Source organism: Corvus brachyrhynchos, unplaced genomic scaffold, assembly GCF_000691975.1.
Source record: "Corvus brachyrhynchos isolate BGI_N302 unplaced genomic scaffold, ASM69197v1 scaffold220, whole genome shotgun sequence".
Taxonomy (NCBI): Eukaryota; Metazoa; Chordata; class Aves; order Passeriformes; family Corvidae; genus Corvus; species Corvus brachyrhynchos.
In genome coordinates this window covers 150663-174362 of record NW_008236209.1, presented here as the reverse complement: position 1 = coordinate 174362, position 23700 = coordinate 150663, and the positions used below count along the sequence as shown (strand labels likewise).

The 23700-nt window shown below is 40.1% G+C and overlaps 2 protein-coding genes and 1 long non-coding RNA gene across 6 annotated transcripts in view; 2 read left to right on the top strand and 1 right to left on the bottom strand.

The window, feature by feature from the left end:
• The first annotated feature begins 824 nt into the window (after positions 1 to 824).
• RBMX (RNA binding motif protein, X-linked) lies at positions 825 to 10044 on the top strand. 2 transcript variants are annotated; one of them, XM_008641440.2, is made up of 8 exons: positions 825 to 983; positions 1182 to 1288; positions 6733 to 6904; positions 7963 to 8079; positions 8412 to 8526; positions 8641 to 8766; positions 8858 to 8946; positions 9443 to 10044. In XM_008641440.2, the coding sequence occupies exons 1-8, from the start codon at positions 875 to 877 to the stop codon at positions 9748 to 9750; spliced, it is 1143 nt and encodes a 380-aa protein (XP_008639662.1). In that variant the 5' UTR covers positions 825 to 874; the 3' UTR covers positions 9751 to 10044. The 2 variants fall into 2 exon arrangements, with proteins under 2 accessions (XP_008639662.1, XP_008639654.1); XM_008641432.2 differs by having other exon boundaries at positions 826 to 983; positions 8843 to 8946.
• Positions 10045 to 13210: 3166 nt separating this feature from the next.
• The window catches only part of LOC108448557, a 12194-nt gene continuing 1704 nt past the window's right edge, over positions 13211 to 23700 (bottom strand). The window contains exon 2 of the long non-coding RNA XR_001864486.1: positions 13211 to 16270. This is a non-coding gene — a long non-coding RNA (uncharacterized LOC108448557). The remainder of the gene's footprint in view (positions 16271 to 23700) is intronic.
• The window catches only part of ARHGEF6 (Rac/Cdc42 guanine nucleotide exchange factor 6), a 38848-nt gene continuing 32907 nt past the window's right edge, over positions 17760 to 23700 (top strand). The window contains exons 1-2 of one of the 3 annotated variants that reach the window (XM_008641403.2): positions 17760 to 17979; positions 19000 to 19083. In XM_008641403.2, the coding sequence (XP_008639625.1) occupies positions 17815 to 17979; positions 19000 to 19083 (249 nt within the window). In that variant the 5' untranslated portion in view covers positions 17760 to 17814. Of the gene's footprint in view, positions 17980 to 18999; positions 19084 to 23668; positions 23693 to 23700 lie in introns of those variants that run through there. The other 2 variants (XM_017742094.1, XM_017742114.1) reach the window with 2 other exon arrangements.

Genomic DNA, 23700 nt, shown 5'->3' with positions numbered 1-23700 from the left:
CGAGCCCGTGGAGGGTCCAACGCCCCCCCGCTCCCCGTGCCCTGGAGCGCGGCTGAACCCGGGCCCCGTGCGGCCCGGTCCGACCCGGCCCCGCCGCGGCTCCCTCAGGGGTGCTTTTTCCGCGCTCCCGTGTGTGCCGGAGTCGTCCCCGGCCTTCCCGCCATCGCGCTGGAGACACGCGGGCAGCGCCTTGTCCATAGGCGCCGGGTGGCCTGCCAGGCACGGAGAGGTTTGGCTTTGTCTTCGGCTCTTGGTTGTTTTTCTTTTTTAAGCCCTCCCGCCCCCGCGGCAGTAGCTGTGACATTGGTGTGTAGAACTGCAGTGGTGGTCTGGTGTCTGCTCAGCCTCACACGTTGTGTAGGCCAAGACTTCAGCACAGGCTTTGTATTACTTAAAGTAATACAGAGAATGAGCTTAATTTAGAAATACTCACCCGAGATGCTTTTAAGAGTTAATAGTTTTGTGTTACTTCGACTTATTAAGTAAATGACTTGAAACGTCCAGGATTTAAAGGAAAGGTGTGCTAGAACTGCCATCCAGGGCAAAAAGAACAGCCCTTCTGGAAGAATTTTCACATTCACCAATATGGCTTCATTTTAACAGTGCTTTGTTCCACTTTTCGAAGTTCTATTTAATATCCTTGAAACACACTATATAATCTGAAGAAGAAACTGTTAATACTGCTTCCATTTAAAAAATCGTGATTTTTTAAATGTTTTTTATACCTCATATTTCTTACCCAACATCTTTCTGAAGAAAATTGCTTGTACTTTTGAGGACAGAAGTCATTTATGTACTATGAGGTCTCTATTGCTGTCTGATGTTTTGTTAATAATGGCCTGATTCTTTTTAGTAGGTCATTTACGGAATCAAAATGGTTGAAGCAGATCGTCCTGGGAAGCTGTTCATTGGGGGCTTGAACACAGAGACTAATGAGAAAGCCCTTGAGGCTGTATTTGGCAAATATGGACGCATTGTGGAAGGTAAAGAGAAATTTTTTAAAGATGATAATAATAAAAACAAACAACAACATAGCTATGATGACTTTTTTGGCGTTGATCATCTGAAATGATGGCGCTTACATGTCCTCTAAGAAGTTCTGAGCTTAAAAGGTTAAATACAGGTTAAGTGTTCCTTACAGGGAATTACAGGGAAAGCTGATGTGACTTTGTTTTTTGCAGTCCTTTTGATGAAAGATCGGGAAACGAACAAGTCCAGGGGATTTGCATTCGTCACATTTGAGAGTCCAGCAGATGCAAAAGATGCTGCCAGAGATATGAATGGAAAGGTAGGAATTAAAACCAATTATATATTGCTTTTGCTACTGACCAGGACAATTAATCTTTGGGGTAAATAAACTTGTAATAAAAGTTGGAAAGAGAATGGATTAGAACATCCTGGAGACAAATTATAACTTTAAATTTGACAAAATATCTTTGTCTTCATGAAGGCGAAATTTGTTTCTCCTGTTCATGGATTTGACAATAGAAAATGAAGTCTGGCTGTCAGTCAGCTACACTCTCTTTTCTTATTGTTCCTTAATCAGTGATGGAGGGCTTCTTGACAATCAGCTCTTCATTCTTGCATGTTTCAATAATGATTTTTGGGTTGGTTTTTTTCTTTTTGATCATATTTGAATGCGGTACTTTGTAAATTACACTTCAGGGAAGTGACTTACCTGAAAACTATTAACGGTTCCCTTAACATGGGTTGACTGTGACTTCCCTGCTGTGGTGGAACATTGATGAGCTGTCTGGTATCCTGTGGATAATCTACATTTGTGACTTGCATCATCGATCTGCCTGGTGTGTGTGAGGAGCATCTTTCCAGTTAATGTGCAATAGCTTTGCAGTTAGCCAGCGACTAAATTTGTTCATTACACCCTAAAATGCAATGGTCTAGTTTTCAGAGAAATAAGAAATGTAATGTTTTTAAAAATAAAAATACAGGAATTTGAAGCACAATTCCAAGATAATACCAGGATAGTTTGTCAAAGAACTGTAGGCTGCTGTAATCTGTATCTGTTGTGGCATGTGTTTTAAAAGGTAGATGTAAGTCAGCAATTTTTTGGTCAACAGCTGCTTATCTTCATAGAGGTGCTGTCTCTTCAGGCAGTGAAAGCTATCTTAGGTCACTTGAACTGCAGACTCTGGTTTTCCATGCATAATCTGAATGGTTGTGTTGAGGTCACACTGCATTGGCCTTGTAAGCAGTGTCTCTTGAGATGGCATGCAAGTAAGGTGAAGAAACATTTAGTGATTGTGATTAATTGACACTTGGGATTTTGATATGTTTGTCTTAGTACAAGAAGTTGAAGTGAAAGAAAAATGTCAGTTATTGCAGTCAGTAAGTAAAGTAACTTTAGGAATAAAAAAAATGAGCTTTTTGTAGTGTTCATGAACACAAATAGTAAAACGTCATATTTGTGTTGTAGCAGGCTATGTGTTATAGAAGGATAGTGGGTTTTCTACTCCATGTACTGATGTTTCTGGGTGCTTCATGACAACCTTATCACAATCAGGGTTACTTTCTTTGAAGACTTGCTTCCTTTTCAAACAAGCAAGTAGTTTTTGTCAAGGCAGAGAGTGGCAAGTTCAAATGATGTTCCTTCTATACCAGCCTAAACATCTTTCGAGGTGCTCCTTTTATTGACTTTTATTTCTTCACCGTCTAGTTTGCCACAGTTCTGAAGACTTGTTTACTGCTGTGCTTAAATACTTTATTTTCTCTGAAACAGTCATTGAATCCTCACATAAGGTAATTTCAAGGACCAATAGGTAATTGTCAGACTGAAAGGAACTCAGTCACTAATCTGCGTGTTTGTGGAGTGCAGCTTGCAAATCAAAATCCTTCTGAAAATAATCACCAACTGTTCTACATCTTGAATGTTGTGGCATGTGTTTGGTCACATTGGAAACATTTGAGAGAGTACTGCTTGGTAAAGTAGCTAAATGAGACAATGTTTGTGGCTGAGGTAATGTCTACTTGTTCTGGAATGCACAACCTGCATTACTGTCAAGAAATGCTAGAAGGGATGGCCTTGTGGATCATTGTTCTCATGGTTTGTCTTCACTGTAAATCTAGAAGTACCTTCATCTGCTTTGAAATTAGAACAGCAAGTAGTGTATGAAAAGAACATTCTCAAATGGGATTTGGCCTAGAATGTCCTCTGGTCCAACTTGCTTTAACCATGGACATGAAAGATATTCATGAGGTGGTCTCTCATTCTCATCTTCAGAAAGCCTTCTGGACAACAGTTACTGCTTGTACTCCAAAAGGACTCTGCACTCAAGGTCTGAGGAAGAGCAGTGTTTGAGGCCTGGTGTGAGAAGAGGTCATTGTCATAAATCACAACTTGAAGGTTTCTTTGTCCATTTGGAAAAGATGGATTGGAGCATTCTTGAGATTTTAATGCACTTGAGAAGCAGCAGCAGAAGCACTGTGCAGACTGCAGTTCAAGCAGTCTGTAAGGAGTTAGGCGATCTGTCCAGCCAGGGGGAAGAGTTCTGCACTGCCTGTCGATTGCTCATTCTGTAATCCCAAAGGAATTTGAAGCTGTAGCCAGTAGAAGAGGCTGACTCCAATAGATTCTGCAAGAATGAATTTGCATTTGATTTTTTACTTCGCAAATGTTTATGAAAATCATGTATCCTGAGTTTTGCACCAATTTGGGTGAGGGATAATAAGTGAATAACTATATTTCACTCTATATTGGGATAAGCATAGACCAGTCAAAGCTTGCTTGTTGAAGATAAGTTTGTCCTGCAGAAAGAGATCGGGAGATAATTATTTTAGAGTTGGGGTAGAGATTTTTCCTTTTTTCAATTACTTTGTCTGCTGAATTGAATCAATGCTAACATGCCTGAGCAGTGCAAAAGAAATGTAGAAGTACTTTGTAGCAGCTTCCCAGCTTTCTTTAAGAAGAATCTTAAATGATGGCAGTCAAATCTACATGCTGATGCCACGAAATGCACATGCTTATCTGGACACAAATGTGGATACTCCCAGGTCTAGTGGTTGTTGGGTGCAGTGGGCTGTTCTCATGATCTTCTAAGTCCTTAAGAAGAAATGGATAATTAAAGAGAGGATATGACCTCAAGCAAAAGATCAGCACAAACCAAAGATTTAATTCCAGTGTAGGCCTGCCAAGCCAGCTGTTCTGTGTTAAGAGGATCGAAGCAGATGCTACAATCCCTACAGTGTAAACTGTACTCCTACAGAAGGTTGTCTTACTCTAATTGGCAGAAAGTGTTTTATGTTCTTTGGTGAAGAAGTGATACAATGCACAGAAGCTTGGCCTCTTAAGAAGTGAATCTTAAGGGAAACTCACTTAATGTGCCATCAAGGAACATGGAGAAATGGAGTCATTGCAGCATCACCAGTGAAATGATCCATTGGAGAGGAAAGCCCTGTGTGGTGTTAGGACCAGCTTCATTCAAGTTATTGTAACAGTTTCTTTGAAATACTTGATTTCTTGCCCCACTCCCAAAATTATGCAAATTTCATTCATCTTTTCTGTTGGAATGTGGAACAGTTTGCAGGACAGTTCTCTAATTGTGTTTGGTTAAGGTTCCCTGTCTCACTTTACAAATCTGTACAGATTATTCATTCCACATATAGGAGACTTTGATTGCCAATCTATTATTGTCCTTAAATGACTTGTATCTTAAATTCAATGCTTTTTAGCACCAAGGTGACTTCACTTTCTGGTGCTTGTATCATACTAAAAATGCTGCTATAACACTCTGAATCAAGGTTATAAAAACAAACTAATGAGTGCTCATGTTGACTGCTGGTGCTTTGAGCTCATTGAAAAAGCTTCCTTATTCTGAGATGGGTTGTGTGACTTTTATGTTTGGTGAGATAAGACCTTTCTTTGAGCTAAGAAACTGTAAAATGTTGTCCCCTCTGCTTTGAAATAGGACAAACTATGACAAATATTTTCTGGTTAACAAAAAATGTTCCTGTACCTAGTGAAAGGTCTTTCTGGACCTATGGAATAGCTTTTTAAGACTGCTTGTGTAAAGCAGTCTGCAAAGAAACTATCTTTTGCCAAGGTAAGATGTGTAAGTACAAGGCAGAAGAAAATAGGAGGAGAAATTATAAGGAAAACTGTACCTCCTACGTAACAGAAATGAAAAGAACTTGAACCCAGCATTCAGGTTTTCAGAACCCATGCTAGCAGAAGGGGACAGTGTTGCTTTCTAAACTTGAAACAAGCTGTCAAGCGTCTTCCATGAAATTGAGGACAGCAGTGGCCATAGCAAAGCTTAAGGCTTCAAGCCCACTGTTACTGCTTGAGAAGGATGAAACTGAGAGATTAATTATGATGGCAAATCAATATTAAGCAAACTGAGAAGTTCCAGTGATTGGAGATACTAATGCTCACTCCTGGGATGTTTCAGTTTGTCACACCAAAAGGCTTTTTGAGAAACTGTCCATAAGTAAAGTATTTCATGAAGTCAAAGCCAAGACCAGTATGATTTTGCTGGTATTTCTTACTTTTTTCCCCTCACAATGGATCAAGTTGGACCTGTGTACGTACACACAGGTTTTCAAAGAAGTGCTACAACTCCATGAGGTGGCAAAATACGTGCACTACTACAGTGAATTTTCAGAGCTAGATTTTGATAGAGAACGAGAAACATTCAGTACGTCAATAAAATACTACTAGCAGTGCAGATTAACACATTACTAGCAGTCATGTTTGTGTTCATTTATTGCAGCAAAGAAGCGCGATGAACACTTTCTGCCTGATAATTAATTAGTTGTCATGGCAAAGTTAAATATATAACTGCTAAAGAAAGCAAATGAACCATGTTTGCCAGGATAGGCATGCAGTAACCTAATTTCAGCAGAGCTCATGATCTTGGTTCTGCTGTAATATCCAAACATGTGGTATCTAAAGATTATACAGAAATTTGATTAACTAGGTTGAATTACTCAACATGTTACTACCTGCTCATGTTTGAGGTATAATAGTTGGCTGCAGACTTCCTGGTATTGCAGGTCTATATTCCAGAAAAAGCTTCTACTTTTTTCCTACCAAAAAAAAAAAAAAAAATACAACCACACAACAGAACCCACAAACAAAAATACCCCAACCACAAAGCACCTTCACTGTGGAAAAGTAATAGCGTAAATTGTGACAGTCACCTTGATTGAAAACCCACCTTGAAACACTAGAAAAAAAGGGGTGAATTGTCATACTCAATCTGCTGTGTAGATGCTGACATAACTTCTCTATACTTCAGCGATCACCGTTTTATCAGGACATCAAGAAAATGTGCTAAACGGCCTCCCCATTGCCAGAAATCCCGACTGAAGCTAAGTTATCTTCAGCTTAATCTTGTACCTACGGGTGCACTCCTAGTTTGGTACAAAAGTACGTGGCAATTGAAAGTAAATTGTAGATCATATATCATGTTTCGTTTACAGAATAAATGACGTGGGGCTGCCGTAATCGTTGGACACTTGTGTTTGCACTGAAAGTCCTTTCTGATGCTGCTCTGTGGTTTTTTTTCCATCAATACCACAAGAATGAAGTACTGTAGAAATTGAAATTAGGCCCAACATGCTGCTGAGTACTTGGGGACTAATACTGAAGACTGAAATCAGTTCTAGAATTGCTCTAACTTATAAAATGGAAGCCCTATAATAGTGAAGCAAGAGGGGCTTGATTTAAGAAATACAAACATGACTGAGCAGTAAGTAAAGCAGCTTCTTCTTTAGTCATTAGATGGGAAGGCAATTAAAGTGGAACAAGCAACCAAGCCATCCTTTGAAAGTGGTGGTAGGCGTGGGCCGCCACCCCCTCCCCGAAGCAGAGGTCCTCCCAGGGGCCTTAGAGGTGCAAGAGGCGGAAGTGGCGCAAGAGGACCACCTTCAAGAGGGAGTCACTTGGGTATGTATTGACCTCTCTCATTATATACTTCGACAACATACAAGACAATCCCATTGGAAGATGACAATAATCCTACTGGAAAAAAAAAAAAAGTCAAACAGCTGAATAGTGCACTCCTTGTTCTTTATTAAAATGATGAAATATGATCTCGGCAGTTTAGTCAAATTTTTGATTAGGCAAGTACACCTTAAGAAAAGGCTTCCAAATATGAAGATTCCTTTCTACAACTAACACTCCACTTGACTTTTGCCTATGAAAGAAAAGCAAAACTCCTGCCTTGCACATGAGAAAGGAAGCTTTCTGGTATTCAAGTTGAAAAAGTGATTCTCTACCACCAGGGAAAGGGAACTGCCTTTCATTCTTAATAGCAAGAGGTCTAAACTGAGAAAATTGTAGGGCTGATCCATCCAGATCAGAGGGAGAGTTAGGGCAGCTAAACCTTGTTTGTTGAGTTGAAGCTTTCTGAAGTGTAAGGATAGTACATTACTTGATACTGGATATTCATTAAGATACAGCTATTTATTCAGACTTTTCAGTATCACTTAAAAGAGCTAGCAAGCAGCACCTGAGGTGTAATGGTAAAAACTGTAATGCAGAAAAAAAACCCTGGAAGTAATGAAGCTTCTCTCTTGAAGAGTCTGTGTAGCAGGTTCTACAGACTCGGTAGTGCCTCTGTTCCCTCTCTGTAGGCTCTTCTCTAGTACATCTTCCCAGGTGGCTCTTGTCTTCTGAGAACAGTAACTTGTTAAGCATTTCAGCTGTGACTGATTACAGATATTAGCTGTCTTTTTCCCTTGTGTCACACCCTGTAGCTTTTGGATAAGTTCTAAAAGACAGTTCTTGACAGGAATTTAGGCTGTGGAAAGTTTGGCTCTCAATTCTGCCAGTAGCATTTAATAGTGGCTAGAAGACAAGAGAAGGCTTTGAGGTCTAGTTTTAGAGGTTTACTGTTGATCATGTAGTGGTAATAATGGCACCTTTAGGTTGTAATTCAGGCTTTAGGGTCATGCAGGTGAGTATCACAGAAATAATAATTCATTCGTGGCTTATCCTTCTAGGGTCTTCTCGAGGGCCACTTCCTATGAAGAGAGGTCCACCTCCACGAAGTGGAGGCCCTCCACCTAAAAGATCGGCACCTTCAGGACCAGTGCGTAGCAGTAGTATGGGAGGAAGAGGTAAAGACTTCCTGACTAAATTAATTGCTTGGTCAGCTGGTGCAAATCATTGATTCTAACTTCAGTCTGCTGTGCGATAGTGTATTGTTTTAATAATTTTCGGTTCCTTTTGTACCAATGTGATTTCATAGCTGTTGGGAACAATTCAGTGCAATTTGAGTATGTTTGTTCTGGTGCTGCTTTAAAACTGTACAAGCAGAAATGCAAAGTGTTCTAAATGTAGGCTCCAGAGATACTATTAAATTGCTCTAAACTATTTACTGACACTTGCCTTGAGTGTTCTGTATGGCTAAATGCTAATTAAATTTAAAATGTGGACTGTTTCTCTGAAGCTCCTGTATCACGTGGAAGAGATGGTTACGGTGGTCCTCCACGCAGAGAACCAATGCCGTCACGGAGAGATGTCTACATGTCTCCAAGAGACGATGGCTATAGCACTAAAGATGGGTAAATTCTTACACTGTTTTATTTTAGTGAAGCATTTTTTGTTCAGAGAAGGATCTTGATTCCAGACCTTCTGTTAGGACATACGGCTAACATCTCAATTTTTGTTCTTTGTAGTTACTCAAGCAGAGATTATCCCAGTTCCAGGGATACCCGGGACTATGCACCACCTCCCCGAGACTACGCATATCGTGATTATGGTCATTCCAGTTCACGTGATGAGTACCCCTCCAGGGGATATAGGTACCTACTGTTGGATTTTTCCCCCGTCACTTTTTTCTTGCCTGTAGTGTTAGTGATTTGTACTAAGTCTTAGTAGTCTTTCCTCCTATAGTGATCGTGATGGATATGGTGGTGGACGTGACAGAGACTACTCCGATCATCCAAGTGGAGGCTCCTACAGAGATTCATATGAGAGTTATGGTAAGAATCCATTTTGAGGATCATATAACTGTACAGGTGTCAAAAAATCTAACTTTCACTAGGTCGCTTGTGTTTTAGGGGGAAGTGGCACACTTTTTTTCCCCTACAGTGAAAGTGCAGTTGTTGGTTATCATTTGATCATCTTGTTAAATAAGCTAAAGAAGCAAAGTCTACAGTTCAGAATGACAGCTATCTCTGGAAAATATGTCTGAGTTTCTTCTCTAAAATAACAAGCTGTTTGGAATACCCAGTTAAAGAGCCTGCCTGAATAAACAAACACCGTCTTCATTCCTTCAGAGTCTTTAAATCCACTCACTGCCTGGTATGCAATCCGCACTTTAAATACCATTAGTGTGGCAGATTATATTAAGACCATCTCAATACATATGAAAGAGTAGCAGTAAACATTTTAATACAGCAATTCTGTAAATTCAGATTTGAAATTGTTCTATATAACTTATGGTGTTGCCATATTACCTGACCATTGACCCTGCAGGTAACTCACGTAGTGCTCCACCTGCTCGAGGGCCCCCGCCATCATATGGTGGAAGCAGTCGCTATGATGATTACGGCAGCACACGAGATGGATATGGAAGCCGAGAAAGTTACTCAAGCAGCAGAAGTGATGTCTACTCAAGTGGCCGTGATCGTGTTGGAAGACAAGACAGGGGTCTTCCCCCATCCATGGAAAGGGGCTATCCACCTCCTCGGGATTCTTACAGTAGTTCAAGCCGTGGGGCACCCAGAGGTGGTGGCCGTGGTGGAAGCAGATCCGATAGAGGTGGAGGCAGAAGCAGATACTAAAAACACTCTTAAACTTTTGGACCAAGACAGATTACTTCTCAAATGTGGAAGCTGTTCTATCTTTACTACCAGAGGACTACTAAAAGGAAAAGTTGTTTTTAACCTTTTTTTATTGTTGCCTGTTAAGTTTTCCCCTCCATGACTTTTATGCTTTTGTGAGGAAAAGTTAAAACAATGTTTAATATCATTTCAAAATTGTTAACGTTTCTTTCAGAAAGCAGATGTTAAATGTATAAACTTGAGCTGTGTACTAGTGTTGTAATTTTCAAAGTAAAGTTTCCCTGAAATGCCACACTTCCATCTGATTTTCGTCATGAATGGAACAAAGCTGTTCTTAAGATCTTCTGCACAACATCCAACCATCTGACATGGAGATGGATTGTTCTACATGTTCAGCATCTCATTCTGAAAGTATTGCGTGTGATTTGGAGGGTGGTGGGGATGATTCCACATAAAACTCAGTTGTACCTAGAATTTGAAGTCACAATATTCCCAGTACAAAATGCCTTCAGATCATTATGTAAAGAAAAATAGAGGATTTCATTCACTTAAGCCAAAAAAGCAAGTGGATAATACTATATTCTGCCTTCGTACTGTTTCATGGGGAGCTTAAAAATCTCCCCTGCAAAAAAATCATGTTCATGTAAGTCAGCTACAGAATACTGTTTAAAAAAACCAAACCACAAACCATTGGCCAATTCCATCAAAGAAGCTGCAAAATGATGCTTACTCATACTGTTTCAAATTTTTGCAACTCTGTAGTGTTTCACTTTTAAGGGAACATCTTTGATTCCAAAGGAGAAAATAAGCAAAGAAGTCTTTCTCTCCAACTTCTCAAAGGCTTATGGCTTCCTAAAATCAAGTGAATCTTTCAGCATTCCACAGCTGATTTAAAGCATCAAATGCCTGTGAAACAGCAAAGATGGTAAGCAAAGCAAACTAGTTTTTCAGTCTAAATCGAAATTGAAACAAATTACCTTCTTCTAGTACAGTAAGACAACCTGCATGTCATGGCAATGGAAGTGCTGTCTAGATTAAAGAAAAAAGATAAATACCTCAATACATTAAAAATTCTCCAAATTCAACAATTCTTGGATAAAAGCATTTACTAAACTGAAAAAAAGCACCTAATTTCAATTTTGAAACTAAAGCTGTAATGCAGCTCACTGTAGACGGAATATTCCTACGTAGGGATGGGAGGGGGTATTTTGTGACCAGTATCTTTCAGTGAAGATGTTTAAAAAGGCTGCATATACAGTATGTTAACAAAATTAAAGCCTTGCAAAATCAGGAATTGGTTTAGATTGACAAATACCAGCTCAACTATTGGGAGTTTAAAGCAAGAAATGCAAACTTGACATTTAGTTGGATGCCTAACTGTTTAGTTTGACACTGCGTTGCAGGGATACCCAGCACATGTAGCAGAACCTGTGGCAAGTTGCTGTAACTCGGGTAAAGCCATGAAGTTCAAAAGATGCTCTTGAATATAGTAAGCATGAAGACCTCCAACTAAAAATAAAAACCATACCACAAGCCCAAAACCTTTGTACTACTGTTTAGTCCTCAGTAAATTTTGTTATTCAACTTACGGATTTAACGTGGCAGTGCACCATTGAAAAGGAATGAGAATCCCTAAGCCATGCAACCTCTCTAAGCCATTCCAGTCCATTCCAAGCCAGTGAATCCTCCACCATTTAAAGAAGTAGTAAAAACTTGCAACCGAGTAATATGCAAACCAAACTTGTGCCATTGTTTTGAAATGGGAGCAATTACTGTAGGTTAACTTGTGCTGTAAAACGTGTTTTTCTTAATTTGTTGTATCTTCTCTTAATTGCAGGGGGATAACTTCTAGAAGATACCACTGAAATAATGCTGTTTCGTCTGTGTTGATGGCAGACATGAGTGGTGCCTGTACCAATATGTAAGGTAGATATTACAGCAGTGTAATAGCTGCAAGGAAGTTTTCTGGTCATTGTGTTTGTGGGTTTGAATGGGTGTTCTTCATGGCTAAGTATTATTTTTGACTTCCGTTTAAATTTTGGAGGAGGAGGTTTAAGAAGGCTTTGTAAGCCAGCCAGGTTAGGAATGGCAGCAAGACACTACTTGGCTGCAAAAACGGGTCCGATTTGGGTACAGCTAAAGAAAAAACATGTTTACAATTGCACTTTACATCATGTAGCAGAAAGTACCGAGTATGAATTTTTGTAAGAGCAGACCATAAAAATCTGACTTGTAATAATGAATGTCAGTATAGATATTTAATCAGTCTTGTTTAACATGCAGGATGGGCAATTAGACTGAGTATAATCTTCGATTAGGAATTGATCTCTGCAGAGGTCCTGGGATTAAATTGCAGACTTCAGGCATCTCCAGAATGATTTAAGACTAGGTCGGCTGTGTTTCATGGCTCTGAAGTCTACCCTATTAAAATTACTATTTAAGTCGATTCAAGAGCAGCTGTCTTCAGATTTTATGTGAAAGTGTGACTCTCCTGTTTCTCTGAAAACTCATAAGGAAAAATTGGTAGTGGCTGTCATTCTAACACAGCTTTCTGGAAAATTTCTCTACTAAATAACTGCTGGTAAAAAAATGGAAGTAATTTATAGTCTGTGCAGAATTTGATAAAATCTAGTACAAGTTAGAGGATAAGGATAACTACCTTTTCCAAGAGAAGCATTTATGTAAAGAAGCATGTGTACTCTTTTATGTAATTTTTTAAATAGTTTGTAAATGTAAGAACTTATTTTGCTGTTAGTTTCAAATTCTACTTCTAAGAAACAACTTTTAAAAGGTAAAAAAGAAAAAGCTGTTGTTTGTACAGTTGGTTTATCTGACAGGTGGTCACTGTTACCAAGGAAATCCTATCTTGTGGGAAGGATAGGATCTGTTGTATACTGTGTGATTTTGTAGCCTCAGTTGGGTTACAAGTTATTATATAGAGTCTCAGTAACAGCAGCTCAATAACTGTGCAATGCCATTGTCAGAATATGCCAGTAACGTTTTATAAATACTCCTGATAAATTGATGCTGTTACCTTGATAATGAAGGAAAAATATGCTTTGTTTCAGGGTACTGGATTGTGTTTCAGATTAAATACAGAATCATCACGAGTGTTTTCTGTTCAGGGGAAGCATGTAGTTAAGCAAAACAAAAGCTACTCCCCAACCAGCTTTTTATTTTTCTATCACTTGATAAAATTTCCACTAGCAAATGCTGTCTTTGTTTTCCTCTTAAAATGTGACTGTTGAAGTACTTAAATTTGAGTCTTACTGAAAGGACACTGAACAATAGGTGTTTCTAAAGGTTAAAAAACTTAACCTTTTTCATTCAAAAATCACTGATGTCACTAGTGTGGCACTGAAGTGGATTAGGGAAATATGTCTAAAAGTAGCACTTCCCTTTCACTCCCCCACCCACTTGCAAAAAACCATTAGGAGTCAGTTTTTAAATTTATAGTTTGACCCAGGTCTTAAATCCTCTAATGAAGAAACCAAATAGTGTCTTTAATACACAGCATTCTAGGAGACTTAAAAAGGTATTGACAAATCATCGTATAGGTTGTGTCAGAACACGTTAAAATTCCATATGTTTGCGCCTCAGTTCTCTCTGTTAGCTGGGAAGCTGAAGCTTAATTATTCTTGACAAGTGAAAAAGCTTCCCTTTTCTTTTGAAAAAATTAGTGCTTTTTTTCAGTTTAGTAAATCTGTTTTGACCATGTTGTAATAAATACAGATATTAGAAACAAAAGCGCACTCTTATTAGCCTTGTCTTCAGTTTATAAATGTTTCCAGATTCTTAACAGACATGGTACCAATGTTAAGGGAACAGTAAATAGACCTTAACTTATGGCAAGGAAGGTAATAATAAGTTTGTGAAAAATCAGGATTGGAATTGCCAGCTGTCTGTCTACCTTCCCTTGGTCACAAGTTTTATTTAATTTATAGCACATTATTACTTACAAGTTAGTACCAGTATGTATACCAGTGTATTACTGAACTCCTGAGCAGCATGCTGAGGTTATCAAGAGCTGGTGGGATTTTGTGGTGGGTGGAATTTGGAGAGGGAATACACACAGGAATTGCAGTACTTAATACCTGCTCTGGAGACAGTGTTACACAAGGAGTGTGCGTTAATACAAGTTGTCCTCAGGGCATTTTGATTATTGTAGTTAGCTATTGATGTGCTTTCATACTGTTGGAACAGACCAAATACAATCCCAATGTATTCACTGTGTATATAAAACTAATTCAAAGATAATGTATCTTTTTTGTCTCTTGGCTTCTGAGAGGGTACTAACTTGCATTTCCTTTTTCCAGTTACGGTGACTAGAAGGTGGCAGTGCAACAGTGGATATGCATTGGAAAATTGAAGAATAACAAATCACAGCTGATACAGCCTGAGTTTTAAGTGTAGTGTTGCCCACCATTTTCTAGAGGATTGCATAAGCATTCAGGAGTTGCCTTTGAAAGTAGCACTACTGATCTCTTGGACATATATAAAATTCCTGGTGGAAGCCAACCACTGTCTGCAGTAGCTGGCACCTTCCAACAGTCCAGAGTGAGCCCATTCATTGCACACACATCCTACAGCAGAGAAGTACTTGGGTTGCCCATGTGTGTGCTTGCCATTTATAGTGAAAAAAGAGCAAGTTACACAGAAGTGAGTCTTAGTCCTCTTAAATACAGAGGACTTGACTAAGAAACCATGAAAAGTTCTGCTGTATTACATTAACAGATTTGTCTAGACCTTCTGGATGAGAGATGGGGAGTGTTGGTGTACTGAGACAATGTTAGTGATGAATGCCCAGAATAATTAGTGTTCCTGTATGTACACTAGACAGCACTGCATCTCTTGGGAGTAAGTGCTTCATTCCAAACTTTGTCTTGATTTTGATGCATTTTTCTTATGCATACATGTTGATGTGCCAATATATGTGAGAGGAATCCTCAGGCATTGGTATTTCATGTAGAAAACTCGTAATTTAACTGAAGTACTTAAACAATCACGGGTAATAAAATTTATACTGACTTTTGTGATAAACATAAACTGATTTCATTTAAACAACATTCGGTTCATAATGAGTAGCTAAAGAAGAAAAAGCATGCATACCTTGTCTACAGATTTAAAACTTTGGGTTTGGGGATAAGGGTATCACTTTAAACTTCAGTTATGGGCTGCAGATTCTAGGAGTAAATCTGTGTAGCAGATGGATAGAATTGCATATTTCCCAGGGCAAATAAATTTACTGTTAACAAGTATTATGGGTTTGGGGTTTTTTTGTCTAATTAAAAAGAAAAAACATGTCTTACTCAGACACTTGGATAGTGGTAAAGATTTACTAGTGTTACATCTTGGAGGGTTATTGTTACAAAGTGATCTCAGTATCTCTTCTGCAAGAAAGGCTGACATGCGGTACTACCAGGCTCCTTTTTCAGCAGTAACCTACAGTCTTCAGTGCTGCTGTTCAGGCTGAACTGGATCATCCTACCTAAAGTGTAATGCCAAAATGGCAGCTACTGTAAGATCAATGCCTACCTAAAATCCTAATTAATGAGAATGTACCCTGATCTACAGTATTGACTCATGCACCAAGTCAAACTTCATCATTGAAAGCTACCAGTTGAAATGTATCAGTAGATTTTGCAGCAGACAAATACTCCAGTGCTGTTCTTTGTGGTTGAGTATTTTCCCTCTGCTGGAAAAAAAGAGTTAATTACTTAAGCTTATGTGTGACTTTGAGAAGCACCACTCAAAAATGGTGTCTGAACATGTGACTGCTGTTCTTACGTTGTTCCTGTCGCCATGCTGTTGTGATGTGTATGCTGCCCCTTTTAAAATAACACTGTGCTATTAGTCATCACTGGTATAAATCAGGCTGTAAATAAGTATTTATAACTCTGCAAGAGGTGATCGACGATTCACTTGATTTGTTGCTATCAGCAAATAGCCAAAGTTGAAGTCTTTCCAAAGACCAGACCAGATGCTGTTCCTTCCTTACTGGCTCTACCTTCATACCCTGGGTTTGCCACAGAATTAATTTCGGTGCGGGCATGGGTAAACAAGCTGGAATGTGTTTAGATGAGTCCTTTCTAAAAGATGTAAGGTTGGGATTGAAGTGACTAATCAAAAACTCCATGAATTTTTGGGCTTTCTGAATATCCAAATCTGCACGTCTTTCAAGCAGTTGGTAAGTGTTCAAGATGTGGGAAGTATTTTCATTTAATTGTAGTTGCAGCCATTAATATCTGCTTGGCTGCAGCAGCTGCATGTGAAATAATAATAAAACTAAGCCCACCCATCTATACCAAAGGTTTCCTTTAGAGGAGGGAGTGGGTGAAGTACTTGGGTGTTCAGGTTTGTAACACTGACTTCAGTGAAGCAGGTGTGGAGTTGTCCCAGTGTTGGAAGTATGTCTCTTTATATCAGAAACTGCTGTGTTCTGATGAGGTGACTGAAGTGTCTTCTATATCCAAATGCATGTCCCCATTGAGAAATCAGCATTCGCAGTTGTCTTGGCTACCTACAGATTTGAAAAAAGAATTATGAAAGTGAATAGTCTATGTATTCCCTTCTGCAAAGCAGTAGTGCTTATGACAACTGGAAAAAAAAACCAGCTGAATTGCCAATTAGTCGTTATTTTGAAATATTTTGCACGCGTGTTAGTAGAGGTGCCTCACCAAATAGCAGTGAGTTGTGATTGAGCTGTAGCCCACTTTATTGTTCACAGTGCCTGCAGCCATGTGTTCTGAGTATTTCCACACAACAGAGACCTGGAACTCATCCTGGAAAAGGTCAGAATTGTGTCTAATCCTAAAAGGACAGTTCTCATTTATTGGTGGCTGTTAAGATGGTCCGTAGGTAGGTCCCAGTATCAGTCATATAAGACCTGCAAAGTGGAGACAAATCCATGCACATTTAACTGTACAATTTATCCCTCTCCTGCTCTGTTTTTCCCTACCCTTTAAATCATAAGTAGTTTGGTAACACTGGTTTCTTGAAAACAGCTGTTTCAAGTAACAGGGTAGGAATTGGCTCAGAACATTGTAACCAAGAAATTCTGGTCTCTAGGATACTTTGTTCCTGTTGGATTGCTTCAATCCATGATGTTCCAACTTCATAGTGAACAGAATTGCTTTATTTTCCATCTGTTCTTGTGAAAGGACAGTTATAAAAATGGCTGGACTTTTCTGACTTGCTGTGATAAGCAGTGATGGTTAATACTGCCCTGGGCAGGGTGGAAAACTAGCTACAGTGGATCCTGAAGTGGTGGTGGAAAGGGGCATCTTAATAAGACAAGTGAAATAGTTGGGCATTTTATTCTCAGCTTTGAATGACTTAAATTCCTGACCTTTTTGAAGTTATCCAGATAATTGTTTTGAGACATTATCATCTTCTAAATAACCATTTTGGATTATATGTGGACTTCTACACAAGAGTTGAAAAGAAGCATTATTTGTCCATAAAGTGCATGATCAGAATTTATTTTCAAAAATAAGACAATAGAAAACTACTGTAAAAGGCAATTTGAATAACTACGTTTGCCACATAAAGTCAAAAATATCTATTTAGTGCAACATTCCTCCAAAACATCACCATTGTGAATTCTGTTTTAACACTGTAAATATATTGTTATTTACAGTATTAAGAAATTTATTTCTTTGGGCAATAACCTGAAGCTCAGACCAAGTTTACTAGGTGATATGGTGCCAGCTGCCACAAGGAGGAAGTCCCTAAGTGAGATATTTTTGGTGTAATAACTATTCATATAAAGTTCTTGTGTTTTCAATGATTTTTCAAAGATGTAGTTAACAATCTGCTTTCCCTGTCTCCTACTGAGTGCTGGAAACTATTTTATTTTAACAACAGTTTTTTACCTTAGAGTAGCTACTTTTGGTTCCTAAGATTTGGTTTTTGTACCAAGCAAAAAAAAAAAAAAAAAAAAAAAAAAAAACAAAAAAACCCCGTAGTTTCACACTTGAGCTGCATCAGGAAGATGTAATCACGGATGTGGGTTCCAGTACGCTGTTGCACAGGAGAACAGCACTGGCGGCAGAACTCTCCGCCATGAATCCAGAAGAACAGATTGTAACGTGGCTTATTTCACTAGGAGTCTTAAATTCTCCTAAGAAAATAGTAGATGATCCGGAGGAGTTCCTGAAAACTTCTCTGAAAGATGGAACTGTGCTTTGTAAACTCATTAATCGACTTCTTCCGGGATCTGCAGAAAAGGTAATGCTTTCTGATGTATTTCGTTAGCCTGAGACAGAGCCCTGCTCAGTGAAACTCTGCCCTGGGCATTCTGAAGCATAGTTACTTAGGTAAATGAGAGGAGCAAGGAGCTTCAGAGAGAGGTGTTTTACATTTAAGTTTCTAATTGAGAGCAAAGTATGGTTGTAGCTTTAGTTCTTTGATTTTGTTTCTACATCCAGAAGAAAACCCTGCAAGGTTGCAGTTGGCTCACTTACACTTGTTCAGTCAGTGGCAGGAAATACTTGGCTCACCAGAGATCAGAATATTTTGGTTTTGAATAGAAGGATGTGCAATGTATCAGTATTTACATAAATATCATTAATTATGACTGTAAATATATTCACTCTTTCGGAACTCTTACTGCAAAATGCTTTGTTAGTCAGGAAATGCACTGGAGAAGCAGATTAGGACAGGAGTAAATAATAGCCCTTGGCATTTGTGCCATTTGGTCTGTCCCAAGACCAGCAAATCCATTGGTATTGAAGCCATGTGAATGCCTCCTGTTACAGTTTGAGAAGGCGTGTATTTACAGTCCATAAGCGTGATAAGAATCTGCAGGAGATAAAAAAGGGAAGGAGTCCAATTAGAGATAGGAACTGGCAACACAGAAGAAAAGTTTAAAAAAACCCCAAAAAACAGCATAACAGGTTCTCCACCCTATGAAACAGGAGCCTTTCATTATGCAGAAAGCAGTTTTGCTAGCTCCTTTTCTTTTTCTTACATTTGGTGGTTCAGGGCAGTGTCTTGTTTAAGGCCATCAATTTCCCACCGTCACTTAGGACACTGTCATATGCTGACATTCAAAACAAGATGCCGACCATTTCTGTGTGTGCATCACTTCCTTCAGTGGCTTTCTTCCTGCTTCAACAGCTTGCCTGCCACCCCCACCCGCCCCCTGAAGAAACTTCCCTAATTCAGTATAAAATGCACATGTCAATATTCATGCAGGCCTTCTCAGCACAGGCAATGCAATGAGATCAGTGGATTTTCTTTCTTTAGTATTGCCTGGAGCCTAAAAATGAAGCTGATTGCATCAGTAATATTCAAGAGTTCTTGAAAGGCTGCGCACTCCTGAAAGTGGAGGTAAGTCAACTTAGATCCTTTCTTTTATTGTAACATGCCAGTTTGATCAGCCTTCTGAAAGGAATTCAGATATCAGAGGGAAAAAGTTGGTATCAGTTCCTCATCTTTTGTATTAATAACATAAATCCGAGCATGGATGATTTAATACTCAGTCTGGGGAATTTGGAAACAGTATATTGACTCTGAGCTTAACAGATTCTCATCTTTTGAGACAGAACATGTAGCAATAATAGGAGGTCTGTCTAAACAGACTTTTGCCTGGACCTGTTCATAATTTTTTTTCGTTATTAGAAGGAATTGCAGGTTTTAGCCTTGTTTTAATGGGAAGGTGAAGTTTTCTTAATACTACAGTATTTTTTCATCCCCTGCAACTGTTGTGTAAGATTCTGCCAAACACATATTAAATTGTTCCTTACACATAAAAATAATCCTAATGAAGTCAAAAGATATCTTTTTTGTGGCTGTTCTTGATCCTCTGTGTAGATTCTTATAGCTCGTATTTGCAAGATCAGAGCCTAAATTAATTAGTTCAGAGTTCAATTAATTTTGCCATCAAATTATTTACTATTTAAAGACTTTTGTATCACACTTAAATTCCTACAGTAAAAAACCTGTAACCAAGTGTCATCACTATCTTGTTTGAAATATGCTTAACATTGTGGAAAAAAACATTCTGTAGACAAAGTCTGCCAGAAGCAGGGATGGCATCCTTGGGCATTATACAGAATATTCACGCACCACAGTGAGAAAAGTCCAGCCCACAATAGCTCTGCTCCTGCTTTTTTTTTTTTCCCCTGGAAGGTCTAAACATGAAAAGGGCCTTTCTTCTCTTCAGAAGTTAAAATGCTTCAAGCTAAGCAGCATGAAAATGTGCTCATTCCAGAACTGTCTCCCTGGCCTTTTGTTGCCCAGTGATGCCTTTCTTGGAGCCTGCTGCAGCAGCACAGTTTTAAGAGCATATATGTAGAGAGAGAGAGAGATTGATAATCCCAGAAGGCCTATCGCATAAGAAATCAGTTGTTTCCAGTCTTCTGGCACTGACCATGTGATTTCCTCCATTTTTCTGAGATTTTATTTTTCTATTTGCAAACTAATCGTAAAATGGTTGTGGTGGAAAGTATTTTTAAAAATAGGAATCTTAAACTGCTGAAAGATAGGATGGGGGAACGGTCCTCACCTGTCGTGCAGTGCCATCTCATAGCTTTGAAAGCTCGTTCTGCAGTACTGTGGTCACACTCCACAATTTTCAAATACTCAAAACAGGCAACATGGTGTGTCCGTCTCTGGGTGTTTCTCTGATCCTCCATGTGCATTTTCTTTCTTGGCTTTAATAAATTCAAGGTTTCTAACTTCTTTATCTAACTTTGATTTATAACCCACTTAATTTTTGAAACGTTCTGAGCCTTCAGTAACTTCCTTCACACTCATGTGCTCCTCTCCTGTTTGCTGTGAGAGGAGACCTCAAAAGCTGGATAAAAACTCAAACCTCTCAAGCTCGAGTTTAAATTTTGCAGTGAAATGAAAACAATTTCTTCTAATTATTTTTTTTCCCGAAGTATTGTCAAATTAGAATGCCAAGTGAAGACATGAGTTTTGCTTCTTCCTAGCTCCCCTCGGAAGCCTCATGCAGAAGAAGGCTTGAGGTAGGACAGCTGAGATGGTGGGCAAGACATGGCACAGGCAGAGTGCTTATGCTTCCTTCTGACTTTTCTCCTGTGTTGCCAGCTTTTCTGAGACTGAGGAGTCCTCTCAGGCAGAGCCTCTGCCATCTGTTCCTTCTATAAGCTCCTGTGTTTGGAACATCTTGACAAGGAGACTAAGCAGCATTCTTATGGGTGATCCTCCCTCATGCCTGATCCCTAGTTTGCCTTGGAAAGGGCCATTGCCCTTTGGGAGGGGGTTTACTGCATCACATTTACCCTGGAAACATGTCTGGAGCATCAGAATAGGCAGAGAACCTTCTGCTTCCAAGATGTATCAGCATTGAAGTTGCAGTGATCATCATTAGGAAGATGAGCACAGGATAGGGAATCTGTTCTGCCTCAGCAACATAGTCCGAGAAAAGGGTAACATCAGGAAAGGTCTGGGCTTAGTACATTTGAATTCCACGACAGCCATCCTGCTGCTTACCCAAACCATGAATATGACAATCAAACCCTGATGGTTCTCTCAAATTCTGCCCTTCTCCAAATGCCACAGTGGGCTCTTGCTCCTTAGATACGAAGAAGTACCCTAGTGGACCTGAGCCACTTCTGTCTTGAAACTGACAGGGCACGTTAAGGTCAAATATTCTGTTCTTGTTGCAGATGTGAGCAAAAGAGGATGTTCTGAGGAAAATGAAAGTTCCCAACTTATTTCCTGGATGCTGACTTGTACAAAAGGGCCTTATCCTGGGGAAACTCAAACATGATATTAGCATCCCATCCTAGCATCCCATGGCTTCATTGTACTCTGCCTTCCATTTGCTTTTGTCATGGATGTTTGTGCAGCTGCCATGGAATACACCACTTCACTGGCCATTGCCAGCATGCAGGAAGGGTGGTCAGTGTGGAAGGTAGGGTTTCCAGCAGCTTTTGGTGGAAACCGAAGTCCCACCTTCCACTGAACAGATACTGCTTGCCAATCTTTCCCAGTAGGAGGGTATGCATAGAGATTACTCTTTCAGAGCTACACATAGGCACTTCCCTCCTACTCTTTGTTGTCCTGGTAACTCAGGAAGTGGACAAAAGACAAAGTGAGGCAAACAGCAACTTCTCATGTTTTACAGGAGCAGTGAAACATTTGGACATAGGGGCAGAAGGACACTCTGTGACCTTCCTGCTATGAGCTTGCTCCATCAAGTTGAAGCCATTCTACAGGCTGGAGGTGTGAGCTGGAAGAATCCACCTCATGGCAGAGTATAAATAACAAAACTATTTCTTAGCTTCAGCTCAGGACTGAAGCCCGAAATCTTTTGCTGTTTCATGTGTGTTAGTCCTAAAAGAGATGGCAAGCAGGGGAATTGCCCCATCCTTCTAACCAGGCAAGTGTTATAATGAGGTGAAACAATGAGACTGTGTCCAAAACTTTCCAAAAGCTTTCCAGTGCTAGGATTTGATCCAAGTTATAAGAATGTCTGTCAACCCAGCTCTGCTGAGACAAAGGACTAGGCAAAAGACATGGGCACTTCATTGGAGCTTAAGTGTCCTTAGAGGATTCTTTCATGGTTTGGACTGAGGGCCAGTGCAGAAATCATGAATGTGCTTCATTTATACTGTGGCTTCAACATCTGAGCTGTGTATCTGACCCAAGAGTTGGTCCGGTGAGTGAGCACTGCTAAGGCTGTGCCAGCTGGATGCAGGTGGGTTGAGGTGGAAAGTGGAAGACAAAGGGTTCTGTCCTGATGGCCAGGTGGAGTCTAGTGTAGAAGAGACAGGGAAGAGATCATGAGGAAAGAGAAAAATCGTAGAAAGCTCCTGGCCTAACTTGCTCTGGTGGACACAAATGGGAGCTGTTTGCTTTTGCTCTTGACACTGGTGTGCATATAACAACAGCAGATCAATAGATAAGCATCATTTGCTGCTGAAGAAGCACAAGACCTTCATTCAGCAGCAGCATTTCATTGCTAATACAACAACAGAACTTCTGGCAAGGTCTGAATTTTGTGAACTAAGAACAGTATCTGCAAGATAAATCAATAGCTGGATTAAACCTGGCTGTCCAGAACGATCATAGAGTATGCAGAGGGTCGTTACTATCATGGGCAGCATAGAGGTTATTTGTGCTGTTGGAGGTGCCTGCAACCTCCAACAAACTACCTGGACTGAAGGTATGGGAGAGCAGGTGAGAAATCATCACCCTCTAAGCTCCCCATCCATGTACTCCCAAAACCTGCTCTGCTTTAGCTTCACTCCAAAGTGACATTACCTCTCTTAGCTGGATAACGTCAGAAGCAAGAGCTCCTGCCCAACACCAACCAGCACAAGCACTGGAGAATGGCTCTGCCTGAATTCAGAGTGACCCAGTGTCCCAGAGACTCCTGGCTCCAGGTGTGTGGGGTGTCCCTGCATGGGGTTGGGACCTACAGCTGGGCTTCACCCTGGGTATCAGTGCAGTGCTCCGTTCCCTGTCCATGCTGCAGCCTGCTGGTGTGCTGAAGTATCTGGGGATTTTCCTGTTCCTTGCAGGAGAATGTTCCCCCAACAGATGGGCACAGGCAGCAGAGGATACATCATCTCTGAGCTCTCACTGCCTCAACTGAACTGTGCTTTATTTATGGGCCCTTCTGCAGTGTTTCTCTTCTCAGTGGTGCAAACCTGCTGCAATTGCTGTTCCAATAGCGTGGGTATTTCTTCCTTGTCCCATCCTTTCCTGTCCATGTAAATTTTTCTTTTCCTCTCCTTTATTCCTTTCCTTTTCCTTTTCCTTTTCCTTTTCCTTTTCCTTTTCCTTTCCTTTCCCCTTCCCCTTCCCCTTCCCGATTCACTTTTTCCCTCTCCCTTTTCCCTTTCCTTCCCCCTCCTCCCCCCCACCCCCGGCCTCTCTCTTCTTCCCTTTCCCATGTCCCTTTCCCCTTTGCAGTCCGCTTCTTGCTCTCCCCGGGGCCGCCCGGTGCCTCCCGCCCGCGGCCGGCGGAGG

Excerpts from the sequence above, each read along its gene's own strand:
- RBMX (XM_008641432.2), top strand. The coding sequence starts at position 875 with ATGGTTGAAGCAGATCGTCCTGGGAAGCTGTTCATTGGGGGCTTGAAC. Across the intron at positions 6,905-7,962 it reads TTCAAGAGGGAGTCACTTGG|GGTCTTCTCGAGGGCCACTT; the intron begins GTATGTATTGAC and ends TTATCCTTCTAG. Across the intron at positions 8,527-8,640 it reads GGCTATAGCACTAAAGATGG|TTACTCAAGCAGAGATTATC; the intron begins GTAAATTCTTAC and ends TGTTCTTTGTAG.